A 22,500-nucleotide genomic window follows, 5' to 3' on the forward strand; every position below is an offset into this window, starting at 1 on the left:
CCCCCCCCTTCCCCCCCTCCCCGGACGAGAGGGGAGCCCGCCATTCGGCGCTCTGTCCGAACCGGGCCGTTGTTTTCTCATTTGGCATGCGTGTGATGTACAGGTACAACTTGCTCGCACGCAATTAGGATGCTGTGGGTGTCATCTCCGTAGTCCCCCCCCCCCCCCCCCCCCCCCCCCTTCCGCCCGTCCGTCTCCTGCATAACCCTGTTTCCACCTGCAGGTAGACCCCCCATTGATCCCTAACCTCCCCCTCTAATTACAAACAACAACCACAACACTGGAGCAGCTCGTTTAGACGACTACAGCTTCACTGAGAGCCAAACTGCTGCATAACAATCTCCTCGATTATTACATCCATAATTACAGGACCTGATAATCAAGGACTGCGGATCTACAGAGGCGATACATAATAACATGCTCAGATGCTCCGTTGGTTCATGATGTCCTGTAGATTTGAGTAAAACACATGAACCAACAGACTTACACAGTATAGAGTAGGCCTATAGCAGGTAGGAGAGAGGATATAGGGATATATGGGTCAAGCTGAGGTCATTGCTAATATCGGAGGACTTTGAGGATCAACTTTTCCAAATCAAGTCAACGTCATTTGAAAACTCTCTGCGGACACACCAGGGTCAGACCGAACAACCCTGGTAATGACTGGGTCTCAGCTTTACCAAGGATTTGTCCTGCAGTCACCAGATGGTCCAAAGTCTATTTCTGATTGATTATTAGTCTTGATCTAATTAAAGACACATAAGCGCACAAATAAGTTGACAGTAATTAAGGTCTGATTTGTTTCAATGGAAATAAATGATCCATAGCAGCATGTGGCAGTGTTTGCAGTCAGAGGTAGACAGAGAAAGGGAGAGAAAGGGATAGAAAGGGAGAGAAATGGATAGAAAGGGAGAGAAAGGGAAAGAAAGGGAGAGAAAGGGGAAGACATGTCTGCAGGTGTGAGTTTGTGCCCCCAAAAGAAACAGAGCATTGACTTGTTCAATGCAGCGGCTCTGTAGGCTTCTGTAAGCATTGTGTACGGATTGGGTACTGAAAATAATTTACTCGTCCCACAAAGCCACATAATTTAGTACCTTTGTCACATTAATCAAAAAGAAAAAAAATACAGGATGTTCTACGGCCAGAGGAGCAGTGGATAAGCTCATACCAGAGGCTTCCCATAGCTTCTCTTCGCCTGGCTGGCTTAGCCCTCCTGCCTCATTCTGGAGTAGCACACCCTGAGTAAACACCCCTTCCCTTTTAATTAAAATAAATCCACTTTCGGCCAATATTTAGAGCCCCGGGGAGAAGCCCTCCTGGAGATATAGAGATACAGTGAGCAGACTGAGCTGGAGAATTACACCCTTCTCCATCAAGACAGCCTCACAGCACCAGGCTAGGTTTATGTTGGTAACATAAAGACCTTATTATAGCACCCTTACCTATTATCCTCTTCTAACTTCTAACATTGATGCTATTATTATTATTATTGTGTGTGTGTGTGAGTGTGCGTGTGCGTGTGTGTGTGTGTGCGTGTTTGTGTGTGCGAGTGTACGCGTCTATTTAAATTGAATCTAGGACAGGGCCGAGGGGTGGAGGCTTTGATAATTTGCATGCTGCTCACAAACATTAAAATATGAAGACAAATCACTGTGTCTGGCCAGCTGACAGCATAGCCTGCTCTGGGAGCAGAATAGCAAACTTACAACATGTCGCATTTGCAAGCCAGGCCTTTATAGGGCAAGCTCTAACATGCAGCTTGACAAACAAACAACGCTGTTATAGGCCCTATCCCGGAAGCTATTATTAAAGGCAACAGAACATCTCTCTATGTGTGTATTGAGTGTGTGGCTGCTTCGTACAGCTACTGGGTGTGTGATTTATAAGAGCTTTCTATTGCTTTTCTTTGAAGTTGAATCATTTGAAAAGGGGCATTCCACTCTTTGGGTTTGACAGTGTGGACCCCACAGACGGTTGTCTGTACAGGCTCAACAAAACTCTCTTACAAGTCAGGTTCATACCCATGTTTATTTTGGTCAGCATATTATTTCACTATAATATTTTGATCAACATCTCTTATTTATGACTATGCCTAATAACAAAATACATTTGAAAGTAATAACCTGGTAATACAATGTTACATTGCATAGGGTTCAGTCATTTAGCTGAACCTTGTATCCAAAGCGATTTACAATAACTGCATTTAACATCCCAGCTGGCACACGACCAACCTTCAACTTTGAAATATAGTTGGATTAATGTCAGTCGTCGTTTCAACCTTGAAACAATATTGAATGCTCAATGGTTGAAAAGGGTTGATAAAATACTTATAAATCAACATTGAAATTCTGTTGAAGTTGATGTACAACAGTCAACATGATATCTTCAACCTGCCTTAGCCCTTTAATGCACAATATGGGTAAAAAGTGGCCCAACAAAGGTTTTGCTTTATCGTTGCAATAAATTATTTTTATTGGTCACAAATCCTTATTTTGCGCTTGCACAAAGAATGAGATTCGAATTTCCTTTCGTGGACATCTGAGGGTGTCCTATTATGGACACCGTAGTTTCTTTGGAAATGTTGGTGCGGTGCATCGTGTGCATGTCTCGCACTAGCTGGACGTAGCTAGTATCTACTTATAAGCTGAGCAATATGCCAGTCATTCCCTAGTTGTCAAACTTTTGCCGCTACTTAGATTGTAAGGTTAATATATTGTTTAGCTTGCTAACTAAGTTGGTTTTGTTTTCGCGTTTTAACATAGGCTATATACCTGGGTGGTATTGTGCTGCAGAGGTTGTATGTTGAGAAAGCTAAAAACTGTTACCAGCCGGCAGATTGACTGTGAATGCCTTTTTCTGTAGCATTGCTGTATAGAAGTATGTCACAAAATGTGTTTGTCTGTGTGTGCATACCAGTGCCACAAACACTTAGCCTATTGTTCACATTATTGTTGGATTGATGTTGTTGCTATTTGCACAGTTGTCAGTGTTGCAACCCCATTCACTGCTGTTGTAGGCCTACATGTGCATCTTGATTCTAATGTAAAATAAAATTGTAAAAAGTTCACGCCTTTGTTCTCCGTGGCTACATGATTGAAAAGTAAGAAGTTGAAACAAAGTTGCAGATTCAACAGTGATGCAAAGTTGACTCAAACAGCCTACCTTAATTTACCCTTGTTGAAAAGTAAGCTGTTGAAAAAAGGTGGGATTTCAAAGTTGATTAACCTTTCAAATTCAACACATATTCAACAGTGATTGTAAGACCTTAATTCACCCATGTTGAAGAGTAATATGTTGGAACAACGTCGCGATATCAACGTTAATTCACCTTTCAAAATCAAAACCTAATCCAATGTTGATTCACATAGTCACATGACGTTGAATCACCTGTGAATCAACGTTGAAATGCCAGCTGGGATACTACTCAACAGAACTCACAAGTGTATCTCCTTTCTAAACAAGTGACTAAGAGCATAATCGTGTCGTGTTACTATTGATATTACAACGTTGGTACGTTAAAACAACAACAATAACAGACTGCGTTTTCCTTGAGCCGTTTTCCATCCAGTGAGTTTTGTTGTCACCAGTTCATTCTGTTGTAGCATAAGAACCGGGGGATCGTCACCGATGCTGCCAGTAGGGGGCGCTCAGACCTCACTCAGTGGCAGGTTATAGCAGGCGGTCGACTGTGGCGGGGGCGCAGCAGCTTTGTAGGCCTCTATATCACACAGTCCCCTGGCTTATGAACAGGTTCACAATTAGATAACCATATTGGGTAGAAATGGGCCTGTCCTAAATGAATTATTTTATATTACAGCTTTGAACTTGTAGTCCATATTGTAGGCATATATCTATGGGAATGATCCTGAACTGTAAACTTTAATAAATGTCAAGCATGCATCCCAGCATCACCAATGGATTGTTGGGGAGCATGGATGTCAACATTCATTATACATTTTTAGGCGACATCACTTTTGAGCTGTTTCTGCAATGTCTCTAGTGTAGCTGCTCTCACCCTGCATCTTCAATGTGCGCAGCGCGGGCCTCCCATCCGCCCTCTGCCACTCACTGTCTGTCACGTCCGTGCCAGTCCCATCAAATATGAATGACAGACTTATTATCGATTATTACCCCTTGCACTATTTTCTTTTAGCCTGCTATCAATACCCCAGTTTCCATAAGCATACAACTGAAATAATCAGCAATGAAAGTCCAATAAATAAATAAAATAAAACTGCATGGCAATAAACGAATTATGTTTCTAATACATAGCCTACGCACTGTTGCATGGTGCTAAATCCACGAGGAAACTTTAGAAAATGGTTGCACACATTATTATTATTATTATTATTATTATTATTATTAACAATAAATAGCCTACATTAGATAGTAGGCTAGGCTACATACGAGCTTAAGTTAGCCTACTTTGTTCCCATCGTAAGGATGGATTTAACAGGTGAATAGTCATGATCTCAGAATTATGTTTTCTATTCTGCAGGCGCTGTATTATTTCTACTTTCCATGCCTTGCTCAGGGTCCGATTGACCTAAGTGCTTTTAGTCACAACACTGATCAAACACCCGTGGACACGGATCTACTTCGTTTAAACTTCGCAGGCAGATACAACAATACAACATTCTAGAAACTAGCTCTTCTCAACCATCTCCCGTTCTCTCGCTCCCTCCCTTCTAGTCTTTCTCCTCCCCCTCGGAGTCTGTGCTTTGGAGTGCGTGTCAGTCGGGGCTGCGGCTGTGCCGAGTGCGCATAGACCATGGGCACCTAGCGGTATAGAAACCAAGAGGGCGAGGATATGCTGTGTGTTGAACTGAAAGCTGCTACATCTACTTGACTGTATTTAGAGTGCAGGCTAAGCACATGGGACACCGGGGGACTATGAAATATAATTTGTTTCTTTTTAAACTAAGATGAACGAAACTGTGTGGTTTGTTTAGAACTTTGATATCGCTGTGCGTTGAAGACTGTTGAGACAACGGTGAAGATTTGCAAGGTGCGAGAGGCGCGTCTCAAGGAGCCGACACCAAGAAGGCAACTCTAAATGCGAGAATGCGCTTCTCTCTTCCATCGGTGTAATCTGACTGTGTACTTTCGTGTAGGGGTTAAGCTATTATGGTTTCCTATGATTTTGGACATCTTGCAAAAATAGACTGTGAATTAACTCAAGAGACAAGCAGCTGGAATAACACTCCGGACTGCGAGTGACTGATTTGGTTCCTTGCGTATAAGGGAATGAGTTTATCCCGGGCTCAAACGAGCTGGCTACAATAATGAATCCTCTCAATTCTTGGACATCGCAACTGGCTTTTGTCAGGACCTAGGACATATAAACTTCAGCGACAGGAGGAATTAAAGTGGCCGTAGTGCCATCTGAGCCCAATTTCTGGTCAAATCTAGGATTTGCGCGCAAATCGTGGATGTTTAATATGCTAGTATGGGTCCGCTAGCGTTCATCCTTGTTGGTGGATTACTGTACTTTCAAGTTGATGGTAAGTTATTAGACATGTATGCTTTTAAAATGACTGGGTCTTGTGCGAGTTTTGTAAGCAATGAACTCGATGGTTCTGATTCGACTATAGAACCTACTATGCTTTTGGAAAACTTGCCTGTGGGTTATGCTGACTTAATGTTTTGTTGGATGTGTTGATTTTATTCGTGTTGGTCATGATTATGCTGCATATTGATTACAGTTCTTTAACTTATCCTTGTAGGCTAAATTAACTAGCACAAAATCTGTATTCATTCTCCAAATGGATGTGCATGGTCAACGAAAATAATTTAGCCTAATACTGATATCTGTAATGTGAATTCAACTAATGTAGCTCACCACCAGATTCTTCAGTGAAGCAGCTGTAGGAAAGTAACGGTTTGGCAGCACGGCTTTCCTCGGCATAACATATCCAACAGCACCTCCGCGTTCTCACCCTGGCCGCTGGTATCTCGCCCTTTGACACCTGCTGTTTCTGTAGAACCTGTGCCAGTGGCCCTCACGATGATCGAGATCTGATACACTCACCGATAATTAACACCCAAAGGGGGGAAAACATTCAACAGGGTATTGAAGGCGGGAATTGTCAAACGCCGAATCCAGGGTGATCGTCTAGGTTTAGCCTATTAGTGATGGGGAAATATTTCCGTTTATTTTTGACAGTGTATTTCATAGATAAACTCGCAGAGCCATATTCAGGAGAGTCCGCTCTGCTTCCCCGAATATGGAAAAATATTCCCAGCCAAATCAGTATGTGATATTAGCCTATATTCAGGTCTTTGTCAAAGTATCACGATCAATTAATATTCTTAACATTGGGTAGCACTACTATGTATCGAACTCGAAATTAACCCGAATGAATCTAGGCAATGATGATAATGGTAGCCGATACTGCGATCTGTCTGAAATAAAGTAGGCTAGTGGGAAGGACCAGCACATAGCCTCACATTGTTTGCTCAATAATTAACGATGAATCGGCTGTTAATAGTGAACTTAATTCAGACTGTTTCATTCCTCTAGCGGGTGGACTGTCAAAAGCGGGGCCTCTTCCCCGATCCATCTAACAGGGAGTGCCCCGTCAGCACCATTTTTACAATCTTACAATACGTCTTCCTGATGAATCACTGGCCTAGTGAGCTGCTATATAGGAAGAACTAAAAGAGCTTTAACAGCAGAGTGAATGTGACGAGGAACATACATTTATAGAATTGGAGAGGTCAGCTGACAGCATTTGGACTGTTTCAAATATGGGAGGTATGTCGTGGGGAATGCTGAGAAGACGGGGCAAACACACGTTGGTATGAGGAAAGGTTGCCTTCATTCTAGTGTTTGAGGAGGGTACCTCACATCAGTGGCGCACTGACACATTAGTCATGTCAACACTTGCTGTGGCGTAAGCGATGACTCAACACTTCCAGTGTTTGCCTTTATGTTGTGTGAACAGCCTCAGAAATGCGAGGGTCTTGCTTTTATTTGTCGAGGGCTAGGGCTGACATGGGCCAGGGCCCCTCCCTCTGCCCGTCAGGCTCTGCTTTTGTCCATTTCCAGCGCAGGCCTTTGGCTTTCTAGGGTCCATTGGTATCATGTTGTACCAGTCCCCACAGTCTCCCCCTGGAGTCAACCAGTCTAGTCCCCCTTCTGCAGTCTCTCTCTCTCTCTCTCTCTCTCTCTCTCTCTCTCTCTCCTTTCTTCATGTCTTTCCTCCCTCTCCACTGTGAACCGCTCTCCGTTCAGCCAAACCCACTGGTTGCCAAGCGCTGGATGAAGGCACGGCTGGACGGCCGCAGGGGGAGAGGGAAGCACATCTCCCTGGGAGCGCTGAATCACTCCCCCGAACCCTCTCCCCGTCGCCCTCCTCCCCCTCTCCTCTCCTCCGCACCGCTGCCACCCATCACCCGTCCTTTCAATGGTAATCTGAGGGTCCTCGGATAAGGGTGGAGCCACCTTTAAGAGTCCACTTAGGCGGACAAAAGGCCTGGAGTTGCATTCACTGGCCAACATAGGCAACAATGGCCGGCCGGGTGAATGGCGTCAGTCAGTGTTTAGTGTCCTGTGATTAATACCTCTGGTGTGGGAGATGGAGAGAAGGTGGAATGGAGAAGAGAAGGAGAGGGAGAGTTGGGTGGATAAAAACAGAGCGCAACCAGGCGGGGCGAGCGAGAGGAGTAGCCTAGAGCACAACGCCAGAGAGAGTCAAACTCCAGCCGCGTGTTGCCGTAGAGGACACACAGTGAAGTAGAATGCTGGTGTTTGTGGACATTCCCAGTCTTACTGGGCAACTGTCTCTAGTCCCCGGATTTGCCAGTCTCAGAGGCCATACCCTGCTGTTTGGATAGCAGGAATAGAACATGCTTAGCATGCGGTAGACATGCACCCATGACAGCCCGCACTATTCTCAGCACCTCCGCATATTTGCGCCTGACTCCGGAGCGCGCGTTGTCATCTGGAGTGGCGAGGCAGACGGGGGGATGTTCTGGCATGCAATGCCCACCTCTAGGCCTCACCGGCGGGTACACTGATGAGCAGCCTGGGGGTTCCGGTGCCTGGGGTTGAATAGACCGCTCCATCCGCCTCAGAGCGGGGGTTTCACTAGAGTCAGGGGAAACTTCGCCACCCAGAACGCCGTTGTACATGTGTATGTGTGTGTGTGTGTGTGTGTATTTGTTTGTTAAGCCATAGATATAGCCATAGATATAGAGACTATGGGAGATTAAGAGATATGAGTCATTGTTTCCGTTGATGTGACTGCGGGCTCGATCCTAGTGACTACCTGAACGAGGTCGGAGCGCTGGGCTTTATAACGGAAAACAAGCCGAATGAAAACAAGTGTACGGGAATGATGAGGCAGGCTGAGGTCACTGGGCGAGAGCCGTCGCAAACGCCATGCCCGGTCCAAATGTGATTGTTCTGCTTGAGCTGGCGGCGTTTTAAGTGGCACGGCTGTAATTGAGGTTCATTTGCGGGATCGGGCCTCAGCAGTGACGAGCCTTCAGCTGAGATCTCTCATGGCGGTCAATGGGCCCAGTGTAGACCTGCTCACAGGATCGCCAGCCTAGTCTCCTCCGCCGATTAGAATCAAACGAAGAGAGGGCGAGGAAAGACTAGGAGAGAAAGTCAACAGACAGAGGGAGAGTGTGAATGAAAGACAGTGTGTGTGTGCATGTGTGTGTGCATTTGTGTGCTTGTGTGTGTGTGTTGAAGTCAAAAGGAGTGGCTTCAGAATCGGGTAACAGGTCAAAATCACAGTATTGTGAGTAACCAGTGTTATCTCACTATTGACACGGAGGTACATTATCAGCTCCTCATGCGGTTTAACTACCAGGCCCCGCTACTCTGGAGGTCATGTTTCAACTGGGCGTCCTCACGTCCACTGGACACTCCACAGGACCCCTCAGCACTGGGCTGGTCAATAACGCCCTGCTCTGAAAGCTAAAGATAGTAAGCCAATCGATTCCTCTTCCTGGGATGCCCTGGAAGCCTTGCCTTTAACCACTGTCATTGCTCTCCGCAAATTTGAATTATGGGGTGAACGACAGTGCAGCGAAAATAAAATTAAGGATGGGTCACAGGTCTACTGGAGGCCTGGTTAAGGTCCACATTGTCCTGCTGTGTTGAGTTGTTTAGGGCTGGGGTCAGATATAGACTGCGCACTCGTGGGTGACTGCACAGTGAGAAGGGCAGACACAGGTAATACTGTACCGCTTAGCCTGGTTTACCTCTGCTCTGCTAGGTCTCAGCCAAGCATACGCTCTGACATTTTACCTGGGAGAGAGAGAGAAATAATTAATTCCTGGTCGTTTTTACCTTGAGAGAGAGAAAGAGAGATTACTCGAGGGAGAGAGAGCGATGTCGACGGGAGGGGTGGGGAGAAGGTTAGGTTTTGTATGTTTTTTATTTTTATGAACAAACATTGAAATTAAAGTCATAAAACAGCACGCCTTTGAAATAAGCTAAGATGACATCCCCATTCTTTCTTTCTTTCTTTCTTTCTTTCTTTCTTTCTTTCTTTCTTTCTTTCTTTCTTTCTTTCTTTCTTTCTTTCTCCTATGCTCTGTCTCTCTCTCTCTCCCTCTCTCTCTCTCTATCCTTGTCTCCATCACCCCCCTCCACCCCAGACATCTAACTACTGTGTGTACCGTCTATGAGGGAGGATTTCAAACAGAGGGGGGGGGGGGGGGCGGGGGGTTCACACCTGCGATGCTTCTGCGCTGGGCGGGGAGTAGGGTAGGAGGGGAGGGGGGGAGTAGGGTAGGAGGGGAGGGGGCTCACATGACTAATTGAGCGTGGCGACTGTATGCTGTGGGGAGAGAAGCCAAGCCCCTCACCTGTCACACACACCTGTACCTGCAGACACCACACCTGTGTCCACACACACACACACACACACACACACACACACGCACACGCACACGCACACGCACACGCACACACACACGGCAGTGAATATGCTCTCCAGATCCAGACCTCTGTTGCCCTGTTGCCTAAACAGGTGATAAGGAGCTTACGTGCTGTCTGGGAATGTTGATATAATTACTTTGGCTAACTCACTGACCATTAGCTGAACACGGAAGCCACTGCTGTTGGTGTGCGGTGCATGCCCATATTGTTCCCATCTAATCTTGTCTTCTGAGTGTGGAGTCCTGTGGAGCCCACTAATCAGATACATAGGCATAGATTTGTGTGTTGGCATTTAAGCTGTATCTGTGCTTTCACGTTGCAGGCTGCTGATCTGTGTTTAGGAAATTCTCCAACTTCCATGTCTCTGGTTGGCTGTTTATTAGCAGCCTATTGATAGGGAGGTAGTGAATGATCCACATAGTGTAGGCACAGACGCACACGCACACAACACATGGATGCATGCAAACATAATTTAATTTGTTTAAGCTGCTAGGGTTGGCCATAAATGCTTTCTTTAAGCGTTTTCTTTCATCGTCTTAGAAAAAAATCCTAATCCTCGTGTTGAGTGTTTGTGGGATGTGGGGTACGTGTCTGAGTGAAGTGTGTCAGGGCTGGTGATGAAAAATGCATGAGTTGTCCGTCGTGAGACGGGTGAGGACAGACAGAGAGAGACGGAGAGAGAGAGACAGAGAGAGAGACAGAGAGAGAGATGGAGAGAGAGAGAGAAAGGCCTCCACTCAAACACACATCCGTCACACGCAGCGACGGCCCAGCGCGGCACTAATGCGGCACCAAGTAGCGGCTCCAGTGAATCAAGCCCCCACTCCAGCATCTCCATCTCTAGCCCTGACCCATGCATCACCCAGCCGTGACTGCCTGCTCTGAGCCATCCGCTCCCTCCTCTCAGCTGCTAGCTACCTGCTCCCTGCTATCAGCTGCTAGCTACCTGCTCTCTGCTATCAGGTCCTAGCTCTCTGCTCTTGGCTAACTACCTGCCACCTGTTCTCAGCTACCTCCTCTCAGCTCCTAGCTACCTGCTCCCTGCTATCAGCTGCTAGCTACCTGCTCTCTGCTATCAGGCCCTAGCTCTCTGCTCTCGGCTACTAACTACCTGCCACCTGCTCTCAGCTACTGGCTATCAGCTCCTAGCTACCTGCTCTCTGCTGCTAGCTACAGTACCTGCTCTCTGCTGCTAGCTACAGTACCTGCTTGCTAGCTACCTGCTCTGCTAGCTACCCGCTCCCTACTACCTGCTACTGCCTCTACCTTTTCCAAGCCTCACTTGTTTCTGCTTTCAACAAACACTGACACATACTGTACCTAACCTATTGTATACAATTGCAAGCATTTGGCCATCTGCATACTTTAAGTTAGCACGCTGTCATGCCATGGATGTTATGCTCAGTGCGGACACTCCACGTTTACATTATATAGACTGGTTTAATCTACCGCCTGGGTGTGTCTCCGGAGTGTGAGTGTCAGAGAGAACAGCCAGATCTCAGCAGTGTTGCGTAGCAGCAGCTGTGCCCGTCAGACCTGTGTCGGCCTCCCGGTGGGGTGCATGGCAGGGGGTCAAATGTCACAGCCATTCCTGGAGATGACGTTTGATGATGTTTCTGGAGAGCTGCTCAGACCCATCACTTATACAGGAGCACAGGGGCAGAAGCGTGCCATTCAGGACTGGGTGGCCGTAGTACATGTGGCGTTGATGACCATAGGGAACCCATTGGTCATGGGGCAGCTTGAAAGAGTTCTTTATCAACCCCCCACCCCTAGCCTTCAGCCAATCAGGATGAAGTGTCTAGTGAACGTAAGATGAGATAAGAACGTAATAAATCTCGTCCAGGGTCCATACATGTTCTGGCTCACCAAACACAAAATCCTGAACTACGGTGTGGGAAAGGGTCCCTGCTGATAGGCTTGCTCTTCCTGCCACAGTCTATCACCTGGGCTGCGTGGTGGGGCGTGGGCCAGGCTGGGGCCCCGAAGGCGCCCGACCAGAGTCATTGACATGCGGGCTGGCTCTCTACGGGCCGGGCCCCGGGGCGCACCTCCAATTATCCACTCATCTCTCAACACTGCGTATAGGCATCTGAAGGCCCCTCCCCGCTGTTTCTAAAGCAATAAAGCAGTTATTTATTTCTCCGTCTACTGGGCGATGCAGGTGGGGAGAATAAAGCGAGATTACAATGCTTGAGGGAGAATCAATCGCTGCCATTCATTGCATTGCTCCTCTCCTGGGTAGGGGCTGTTTAGATTAGCCCGCACTTGAAAGTGGGGAATCGGCTAAACAACGTTTGAGCCCACCTGCCCGGACACACACCTGCAGGCGTACATGCAGGCACACGTACAACATCACAATAGCCGCAGCTCACCATAGTCGCCCAAGAACAATTTGCATGCTGTGCCTCTTACAAATCAAAGAATTTACAAGTAAAATGTAACTTGCTATGTTTAGAATATCAGTTACAAATGAGGGGGCATGCTATGAGGCAGAGCGCCTCACCATTTCGGTGTGTGTGTGTTTGAGTGTGTGTTTGAGGTTATGGCCCTCCAGCGTGGGGCAGACAAATGGCCAGGCACGGGCAGCTTTGAGGGCTCCACAGGAGAGGAGGGAGGGCCTGGGGAAGAAGGGCGGGACGGTGGGGGGGCGGAGGTGGGCTGCACGCTCGAGTGGGCCGAGCATTGGAAATCATTTGATCTGCATCACACAGTTCAGTGTCCCCGCCAGTGGCCTGACAGCCCAACAGAGAGCGAGGCTGGATTCCTCACACTAATCAGCCCATAGAGACAGAGAGAGAGAGAGAGAGAGAGAGAGAGACAGAGAGAGAGAGAGAGAGAGAGAGAGAGGCCTTCTCAACACAGTTTCACTATGCCACATAGAGCTCCAAAGTTGATCTCCAAAGTTGTCAGTTTTCCCACTCTCCTCCTTTTATTCTCTCATCAGCACTGCTTTGACAGGTCGTCTCCTGGAGGAAGAGATAGCATAACATAGGGCTGACGTCAGCTGATAGGAAGATATACAAGGAAGGGTCTATACACACACACACACACACACACACACACACACACCTACACACACACTACATTTACATACCTTGCATTTATATATATATATATATATATATATATATATATATATAATGCAAGGTAGCCCGTTGCAATATCATCTGATATTGTCTTTCCACAGTTATCTTTCCACATACTCTAAGTGCATGAGGGGACAGGGCCAAATACACACAGACAAAGTCAATAAGAGACCAGTGGCTGAAATACTCTCGGAGAGTGGAATTCAATCTGATAATAGCTACAAGCAGGCAGTGCTGCAGTGGGAGGGTGTGGGGCAGCTCCTGGAATTACCCTGGCTGTCTTCTGTTTGCTTTCAGTGTATAGATGGTACTGGTGTTGGGGGGGGGGGGGGGGGGCGGGGAGCACTGAAGTGGAACAGAGCCCAGCATGGCAGCTGCTGCTACAGAGGACAGAGCGGGAATCTGTTCTGCACCTGTGTGTGTGTGTGTGTGGGTGGGTGTGTGTGCGTGTGTGCGCGTGCGGGTTTGTGTGCGCGCATGCACTACTGATGTTACACAGGGATATGCGCCTATCCCAGTCTGTAAAGCTTGGTTGGTTCTAATCAGCGTCTATAGGGTAGATTCCAGTGGAGATAATGTCACAGGTAGCCATCGGTGACACTCCAGAGATGAGCTGTGTGTGTGTGTGTGTGTGTGTGTGTGTGTGTGCGTGTGTGTGTGTGTGTGTGTGTGTTCGAGCTGCTGTGGTGTGACGCCACTGTCAGCCCACCCCCCCACCTAAAGAAGATGGATCTGGGTTGTGGTGCAGGCCAACACAGGGCCGGGAGCATCTTCCCATCGCTACCCCCAGTTTCCCGTCACCTCTCACACGTTTCCCCTCGGATGACATGAGGGATATGGGCCTGTCACCCTCCACGTGCAGGGAGAGACATGCTGGGGGGGACACGAGGTAGACAGGGAGAGAGAGAGATGGGGAAGGAGGGTCAGGGAGAGATAGAGAAATGGGGGAAGGAGAGACAGGGAGAGAGAGAGAGATGGGGGAAGGAGAGACAGGGAGAGAGAGAGAGAGAGAGAGATGGGGAAGGAGAGACAGGGAGAGAGAGAGAGAGATGGGGGAAGGAGAAACGGAGGGAGATAAAGGAGGAGAAACGGAAGGTGGTAAAATCAAAGATGAATGATTCAGTGTGGGCAACACAGGTCTAATTAATAATTCACTCATGTTACTGTATATATATATTTTTTTGGTTGTGTTTTATTCATGCCTATTCACCTGCCAACATTGTACCGTGTATGTGTGGACTGCACGCGTGCCTTACATTCGATAGTCCAGAGACCCTGTAGCAGAACCTTGGTTTTGATGTTTTATGGAGCCTCGGTGACTGGAACACTCACTTAGGTCTGAGGTTGCCCTTGGTTACCCGCGACCAGCACGCGCACATGTGGCAGAATAAGTGATATCTCTTTGGGGAGCCTTCCCTTTATGCTTGGGAGGAGACTGGGGCGGCTATTGATTTGGTTGGTGGGACGGGGATCTCTCCTGGGAGCCAATAAAAACAATTAGAACAAGATCATCAAAGGCCCGACCTTCTGCTCCACACATGAATAAATATGTGAGAAAGATAACAAAAGGAAGGAGACCGCGTGTGTGGTCAGCGCTGGGGGACACCCGCTGCTGCTACCACAGCTTTCTACTCTGCCCTGAGACGAGATGGAGCTCGGTTCACAAACGGTGTGCGCTTGAAGTAGTGATCAATAGTGAAAAGGTGTCCAGTGAAAAGGGAAAAAAGCATATTAAACAAGGTCTCCGATGGATTTGATCTTGTATAATATATTCATTATATATATATATATATATATATATATATATATATATATATATATATAGTTTTATTGTAATATCATATATTCGTGTGAGCCCATCTTATTTCACCAACAAAACGTGAAGTGTGCAATATGAAGGTCATCAGTACAGGAAAGAGAGGGGGGTGGAACATGCGGTATCCTAGGAATCCATTGCTCTCCTCCTCCAGGAGAATCGACTACTCCCAGGTTCAGTGCAGCCTGTGTAGAAAACGGGAAGGCCGCTTGGTTCAGTAATCCTCCTCCCCGAATTCATCCTCTTCCCCTCCCTCCGTCCGAGTGGAAGCGTGCTTGTTTGCCGCCTCCCGGAGCGGAATGCGCTGCGCCCCGGTCGGCCATGGCGTGCGGCGTGGGCCCTGGTGCGGGAGTGTGATGGTGGCGTTATATAACAGACGAAGGGGGGGGGGGGGCAAAGCCGTTGGATTGGAGCGCGGGAGAGACCTGAGACCCGTTGTAGTGCACTCGGCCCGGCCCTTGATTGCACACCGCCGATGATCACATTAAGGGGCAACAGAAACCCCATTTGCCATACAGGAGAGAGAGAGAGAGAGAGAGAGAGAGAGAGAGAGAGGGGGAGAGAGAGAGAGATAGGGAGAGAGGGAGAGAGAGAGAGAGAGAGAGAGAGAGAGAGAGAGAGAGAGAGGGAGAGAGAGAGAGAGAGAGGGAGAGAGAGAGAGAGAGACAGAGAGAGAGAGGGGGAGAGAGAGAGAGAGAGAGAGAGAGAGAGAGAGGGAGAGAGAGAGAGAGAGAGAGAGAGAGAGAGGGGGAGAGAGCGAGAGATAGGGAGAGAGGGAGAGAGAGAGAGAGAGAGAGAGGGAGAGAGAGAGAGGGAGAGAGAGAGAGAGAGACAGAGAGAGAGAGGGGGAGAGAGAGAAAGAGAGAGAGAGGGAGCGAGAGGAGGAGGCCTGATCGGAAGCTACAAATTGACTTTCTCCCCTGGCTGTGAGCCGCTGCCTGGCCTGGCCTGGGCTGATGGCAAAGATGCATTAGTCTCTCACTCTGGTCCTTCCTGAGTCCAGCAGTGTGCGTGTGGTTACGTGGGTACAGTATGTGTGTGTGAATCCATATGCGTGTGTCTGTCTGTGTGCGTGCGTGCAGAACCCATTCATTGAGGTTCTCCAGTTTCCTGTTTATACAGATTGATGTTGGTGCTTAACCTCTAGCAGTAGCATATGGGTATATTTCACAACTTTACAGAGAAAGAACTCATCCAGCCGTTTTGCTTTTTATATTACATTCAATGCCTGTGTGTGTAAATTGCCAAAGACTGAAATAAATGACTACTACTACTACATCCACCCAGCACCACGCTACTTCACCCTCCCTCGCAGGGAAGGGACAATCGCGGAGGCATCTGCCGCGTTCATTTCCACTGGAGAAAAAGCGCAGCAGATGGAGACTCAAGGTTTAATTGATTAGAAGGCAGTAGATAGGAATACAAATTGGATTAAAAGAAATTACACTGATATAAATCGCGTCGAGTCGCCACAGTTTAGCCCCCGTGCATGCGCGCTGGCCGCCGCACAAGCCTGCCGAGGGAGCCCAGTGGATTGTGGGGGAAGCAGATGCTCCAATGAGATAGGAATTAATATGCCTCTGACACTCCATCTGGGGGAGGCGGGGGTCTCCAAGTCAGTCCCTTATCTCATCCCCCATTTATCAATGTCATAATGTTCATTCGGGTTTCATTCGTTTAGTCACTTGCTGCCGGGATCCAAACCTGCCCCGGCGCCGTCGGAGACCCTGGCTGCCGGGCGAGCGGCTGGCTGGCGACACCCTCACCAGCGTCGAGAGAGAGAGAGGGGGATGAAAAATGCCAGGGAGGGAGGGAGGGAGAGAGAGAGAGAGAGAGAGAGAGAGAGAGAGAGAACCATTAAAAGAACCAAAGGACTACCAACGTGGATTTTTGCAGTTCCACAGCCAATAGAAGATCTATCAACTCAACTCAGCTCAAACTTTATTTAAAGAGCACATTTAAAAGCGACTATGTGACCATTTAGAGCTTTAAAAACAAATAGCAGAAGCTTAAAATCAATTTGAAAGTAGACAGGGAGTGAGGCCAATAATGGGTTGATGTGAGACCCATAGTGACCACACAGAGCCAGTGAGATAAGATCATTGGGTCATGTACCTCAGGAGCTGGTTGTGCCCCCCACCCCTCCGTTACAAGCCCCTGGCTGTACCCCCCACCCCTCCTCTACAAGCCCCTGGCTGTACCCCCCCACCCCTCCGCTACAAGCCCCTGGCTGTACCCCCCACCCCGCCACTACAAGACCCTGGCTGTACCCCCCACCCCTCCGCTACAAGACCCTGGCTGTACCCCCCACCCCTCCGCTAAAAGCCCCTGGCTGTACCCCCCACCCCTCCACTACAAGCCCCTGGCTGTACCCCCCACCCCTCCACTACAAACCCCTGTCTGTGGCTCCACTTAGTGCCCAGGACAGCAGGCCTGATCGCTAATCAATGACAGGGAAATGGAGGGAATTAGCCCAAATTAGGAAGAGAGGGGAACAGACGACCGCCTGTTCTCGGGTCAATACTCTGCACTGTCTGAGGCCTGACCCCTGCTTAGAGGAGTAGATGCACACACGCACGCACACACACACACACATACATACACACACACGCACGCACGTGCATACTTACTCATGTCTCTGAAGAGTATTTTGTGCTGACGGGTGAGTTTCCCCCCTGCCTGTCCTTGTGGCTGTGGAGTGTTAGGCAGGGGGCACAGCTTGTCCCCTGTTCCCCAGAGTTGTACAGGTATATGGGGGGGGGGGGGGGGGTAGAACACATACTGCACACTATGCTGAACAACCACCCGGACTGCCACCGTTGTTCCCCTGTGCCTGTGTGCAGTCAGCTCCTGACGCAGGGCACAAAGGCGTGTGTGGGAGGCCGCTCCTCACCCACTCACACCACACACACTGCACCTTTTTTTGTGCCTCGCCCCAGGGAAGGGCATGTACCCTGCACACGCCTACACACACACGCACACACACACACACACACACACACACACACACACACACACACACACACACACACACACACACACACACACACACAGAGTTAACCTTTGCAGTGCCAGCCATAAGCGTTTCGACCGGCCTCAGGCAGGAGCTGCAGCTTCGGTTGTAGTAATACAGCATTTCATTGCTGTCGGATATTTTTCACCGTGTGTGTTTAACTGTTTTGGATAGCAGAGACCTGGCCCACAACACTTGATTTGATTTGGCACTGATTGAATAACAGCTCAGCTGCCAGTTTTTTAATTGAATACAGGAATACAAAATGACAGTTGGTATTTATGGTAGGGTATGGTGTGTGTGTGTTTGTGTGTGTGTGCGTGCGTGCGTGCGCGTGTATGACCGTTTGGTGATGGATCAAACTCTTTTGTGTGCTGTTTCGCTGGGCCCTGTTGATGTAAATGTGTGTGGACTCTGGCGTCTTATCTGCCCGGTTAAGGCCTGGTCACAGACACACGGGGCCCTCTGACGGGGCCAGCAGCATTATCATAGGAGCCAGACTCCCAGGGCAAGCCCCAGCGCACGGCAGCCTCACAAGAATGGAGCAGGGGCCATGTTCTCAACCCCTCGAGGGATTAACCTCCCAACATAGAGCATTCACATCACACACACACACACACACACACACACACACTGACTGACTGCCACTGGTTTTATTTGTTGGCTATGTTCACACTGCACCACCCTCTGGGAAAGAAATATAGGCACTGTGTGCTTGTGTGTTTGTGTGTGTGTGTGTGTGTGTGTGTGTGTGTTGCTTGGATTCAGATGTGATGCTGCCTCCACACCTCCATACCCTCTTCACCCTTGGGTCCAATTACCCACAAGCCCTTGCATGTACGGTTGAGAGGAGCAGATGGCTGCACGGTGACCTGGTTGAACTGGGGGGTCTGCGGACTCAGGCTTTTGCCTTTTTATCACCTGATGATGGGCAAAGACAAACAAACTATCCAACACAAGCGTAGCTTAAGCTCATTGAAAATGCACCGCACACTCTACAGTACCTAATGACTTTTAGCAGTTGAGGTTCCGTGGCATGAGTTGTCTATCAGGTCTGAGGAAAAAATAGCATTGACGTTTTCATCTCTTCTCTCCCTCTCTCTCTCTCTCTCTCTCTCTCTCTCTCTCTCTCTCTGTCTCTCTCTCTCTCTCTCTCTCTCCCTCTCTCTCTCTCTCTCCCTCTCCCTCCCTCTCTCTCTCTCTGTCTCTCTCCCTCCCCAGGATCCCGTCTGCGCCAGGAGGACTCCCCTCCCCGGATCGTGGAGCACCCCTCTGACCTGATCGTGTCCAAGGGGGAGCCCGCCACCCTCAACTGCAAGGCGGAGGGGCGGCCCACGCCCACCGTGGAGTGGTACAAGGACGGCGAGCGCGTGGAGACGGACAAGGACGACCCGAGGTCTCACCGCATGCTGCTGCCCAGCGGCTCCCTCTTCTTCCTGCGCATCGTCCACGGACGACGCAGCAAGCCGGACGAGGGCTCGTACGTGTGCGTCGCCCGCAACTACCTGGGGGAGGCCATCAGTCGCAACGCGTCGCTGGAAGTAGCATGTGAGTCTGCCTGTCAGGCGGTTTACCTCAGATCTGTCCTCGTTTTTAACTCGATCTTCTTCTCTGCCCTCGGGGGGAGGATAGTTTCAGAAACATATCTGTATTTTGTCCTTTTGGCCTCCAGATGGATTGACTGGGTTTATGTTAAAAGCAGCAAGCCGTAAACACCGCCCTCTTGTTGGACATTGCGGTCTCCAGACGGCAGTTAATAATGTTATTATTTCAGAACACAATTTTGGTCTTCATTTGCTACAGGAAATTGCAGTGCTTGCTTTGAAAATGAATTACAGAATCAAAGAAAAAAATCACTGTAAACTCATTCAGCATTTAATAGACAAAATGGTTCAGTAATTACATCAAGTGGAGTGTTTGTTTGGCCTTCCTTTTGAAGTTGTATTGTTTGCTTAATGACTGAATGGTCTGCCGAGCTCTGAACATGCGTCATACAGTCCAACGTTAGAATACACAAACAAGAGCAGAGGACATGTAATTTCAAAGGACTGTTTTCGTCACACAATGGGATGCTCAATGGGATTACGTTGAGTTCTGCCATACAATCGCCTGTATGAATGAGGTCTGTGTGGCCGACGTCTGTATGGATGACACATGTGTGTTGTAGTGTGAGGACAGGCCTGTTCCTCTGTCCAACCAGGGGTGAGATGGGCATAGCGGGGGTTTGAGCAGACCAGGGTGGGGGTGGGGAGAGACAGGCACAGATCAGAGTCCCGGTGGATATTTGACCCGGGTTACCATGCACAGGGGAGCACCGGCAGGCAGCACCTGACCTGCAGATCGTCTTACCTTTGAAGACAGGGTTCCCATGGAGAGCCTTCTGTCTCTCAGGGGCCATCAGGAGCCATTCCCCCCCTCAGGCTCCCTGGCTGACGGTCCAACCTCAGATCACTCTCCCTGGAACATGACCAGGCTTCGTCTGGCCAACGTTATGCAATACAGAGCCTGTTTCAACTCCATTTCTGGATTTGTTTTGGATCCTCTCACTTGTTGGGAGGAGAGGCTGCCAGGTGTGAGGTCATTAGGGGAGAGAACCAGTATTGGACTTGAGCCGTAGAATGAGCAGGACTGGCACTTAGGAGAGAGCTTTCATGAAGTCTGCCTCTCAGACTGATCAATACCTGGGCTTCCTCATTCATTGTTATGAAAATAGGCGCCATCCATCTTCAGGTGGGTTGATTGATGATACATAAATAGATAAATCAGCTTGTGTGGTTTTAGTCTCTTTGCGTGGGATTTTTGGATGTTTGTTTTGGATGTTTGTGTAGAGGGCTCTGTGTGAAGCCAGAGCAGAGTGGTAGGAGGCGAGCAACACTTATTGTTTCTGAGGTGATTGCGTTCATCGAGGTTAGCAGCTGGGGGTGTGAGGTGACGTTAGGGAAATTGCCTGTGTATTGGACGGGGGAGAGTGGAAGGGCCTCCTCTGATCTGGCCCGGCCCCGGCCCCTCCCCAGGGCCTCCCATCAGCCCCCAGGCGCCAACTGTGCGACAGCGGCTTGATCTATCGATCGCTGTAAGAGGGCTCTGCTAGCCTAAATGAAAATTCATGAAAAATTGATGAAGTCTCCAAATTCTTCTCCCCCCCCCTGTGCTCACACTGTACTTTCTCCTCCCTCTCCCCTTTCTCCTATCTTCCTGGCTTGAGTGGCCGAGGGGGTTTGCGGGAGGTGTTGGAAGCTGTGGTCCCTGGGGGGGTGAGGGGTCAGGTGTCAGGGGTCAGGGATGGGCGCTCAGCAGTAGAAAGTGCATGCAGCCTCCACGGTACTGTACCTCTAGCAGAGATAGTGGACATGGGACCAAAACGACACGCTTTCTCCGTTACAGCCAGGTCTTATAGGAGCGGGGGAGGAGAGGTTAGGGAGGGGTGGGGGGGACATCTGTCTTAAATCCCAACACGGGGACTAAGAGGCTTACCCCTGCGATTAACCTTATCAGGGCCTCCCATCCCTGCGGTGGCTGTCCCCAACCCTGCTGATGGCGCCGGTAGAGGAGTCTAAGCGGTATTTAAATGTGAATCCATGTAGAATCGGTTGTGTGTTGGGTATCGCTGCTCCCTTAGCCCCGCCCTCCCCCCGGCCGGTGTGTAGCCCCCCCCCCTACCCCCACCTCCTTCTCACGAGTGGCTGAGCAGGACCCCGGTGAGATAATTGAATTGCAGCTCCTGAAACAGATTGTCTGCTGGGTCCAGTCATGCTGCTGTGTGGCGGCGGACGCCGCCAGGCCGGCCCCACTCCCTGCTCCCTCCTGCGGGGAGAGGAGGAGAGGGGGGGGGGGGGGGGGAGGAAGACTCTGAAAGGGGTCCTTGCATTATTAATTCAGGCCAGATTGGCCAAGACCGGCGCATTGACTGAGCTTAGCTCTTCAAACACGATTCCCGTGTTACGCGTTGGCCAATGAACACTGACAGCACCAAGCACCCTCCCCCAACCCCCTAAGCCAGAGAGCGCAGTGTGGGGTTGATATACTGTAGAAGCAGAATGGAGATTTCATCATGTCTCTTTTCTTTTCTTTTTTTCTCTCCTTTTTTTCCAACGTCTTACACTGGCTGTTATTCGCCGGGAGAGAACCAAAGAAAAAGAAAGAGGGCAGTTGAATATGTAGCCTGGGGGTGTCCCTCTCTCCCTCCCCCTTCTCCTCCCTCCCCTCTCTTCCCTCTCCTCCCCCTCCTCCCCTCTCTCCCCTCCCCTCCCTCTCTTCTGACTCTTTCTCGTACGTCTCCTCCTCACGCCAGTCTCCGGACCAGCCGGGGCTCCTTGGTGTGTCTCGAGATACCTGCCGCAGATAACGGGAGATGCTCCCTCTCCCTTTCCCCTTTTCAACATAAACTGGGTCAATGAGCAGGCTCATAAATCACAGAGAAGCCCCTGTCAGGAACGCTAGCCCCAGTCACCGCGCCGAATAAATCTGGAAGCGAGTCGGACGTACGTGTACGCGTGACAGGGCGCACCCGGGGCGACGGGATCCCGAGGAAAATGTTAATTAGCCCCCATCTCTTCCAGTGGAGAGCGTATGCGCGAGCTGCTCCAGATACACACATGTAGCGGGAACTGTCTGCGCTTTTAATTGAGTGCGGGATGTGACTCAGGCGTTCTGGCCTGTACGAGTGTGTACGGGTAATGTG

At 49.4% G+C, this 22,500-nt stretch overlaps 1 protein-coding gene across 1 annotated transcript in view; it reads left to right on the plus strand.

Annotated features, from left to right (window-relative positions):
* Nucleotides 1-22,500, plus strand: part of robo2 (roundabout, axon guidance receptor, homolog 2) — a gene marked incomplete at both ends in the record, with an annotated part of 297,263 nt that overhangs the window by 108,550 nt on the left and 166,213 nt on the right. The window contains one exon of the mRNA XM_084436465.1: nt 19,041-19,367. Within this exon, the coding sequence (XP_084292591.1) occupies nt 19,041-19,367 (327 nt within the window). The remainder of the gene's footprint in view (nt 1-19,040; nt 19,368-22,500) is intronic.

This window comes from Borostomias antarcticus (assembly GCF_949987555.1).
Source record: "Borostomias antarcticus genome assembly, chromosome: 1".
Taxonomy (NCBI): Eukaryota; Metazoa; Chordata; class Actinopteri; order Stomiiformes; family Stomiidae; genus Borostomias; species Borostomias antarcticus.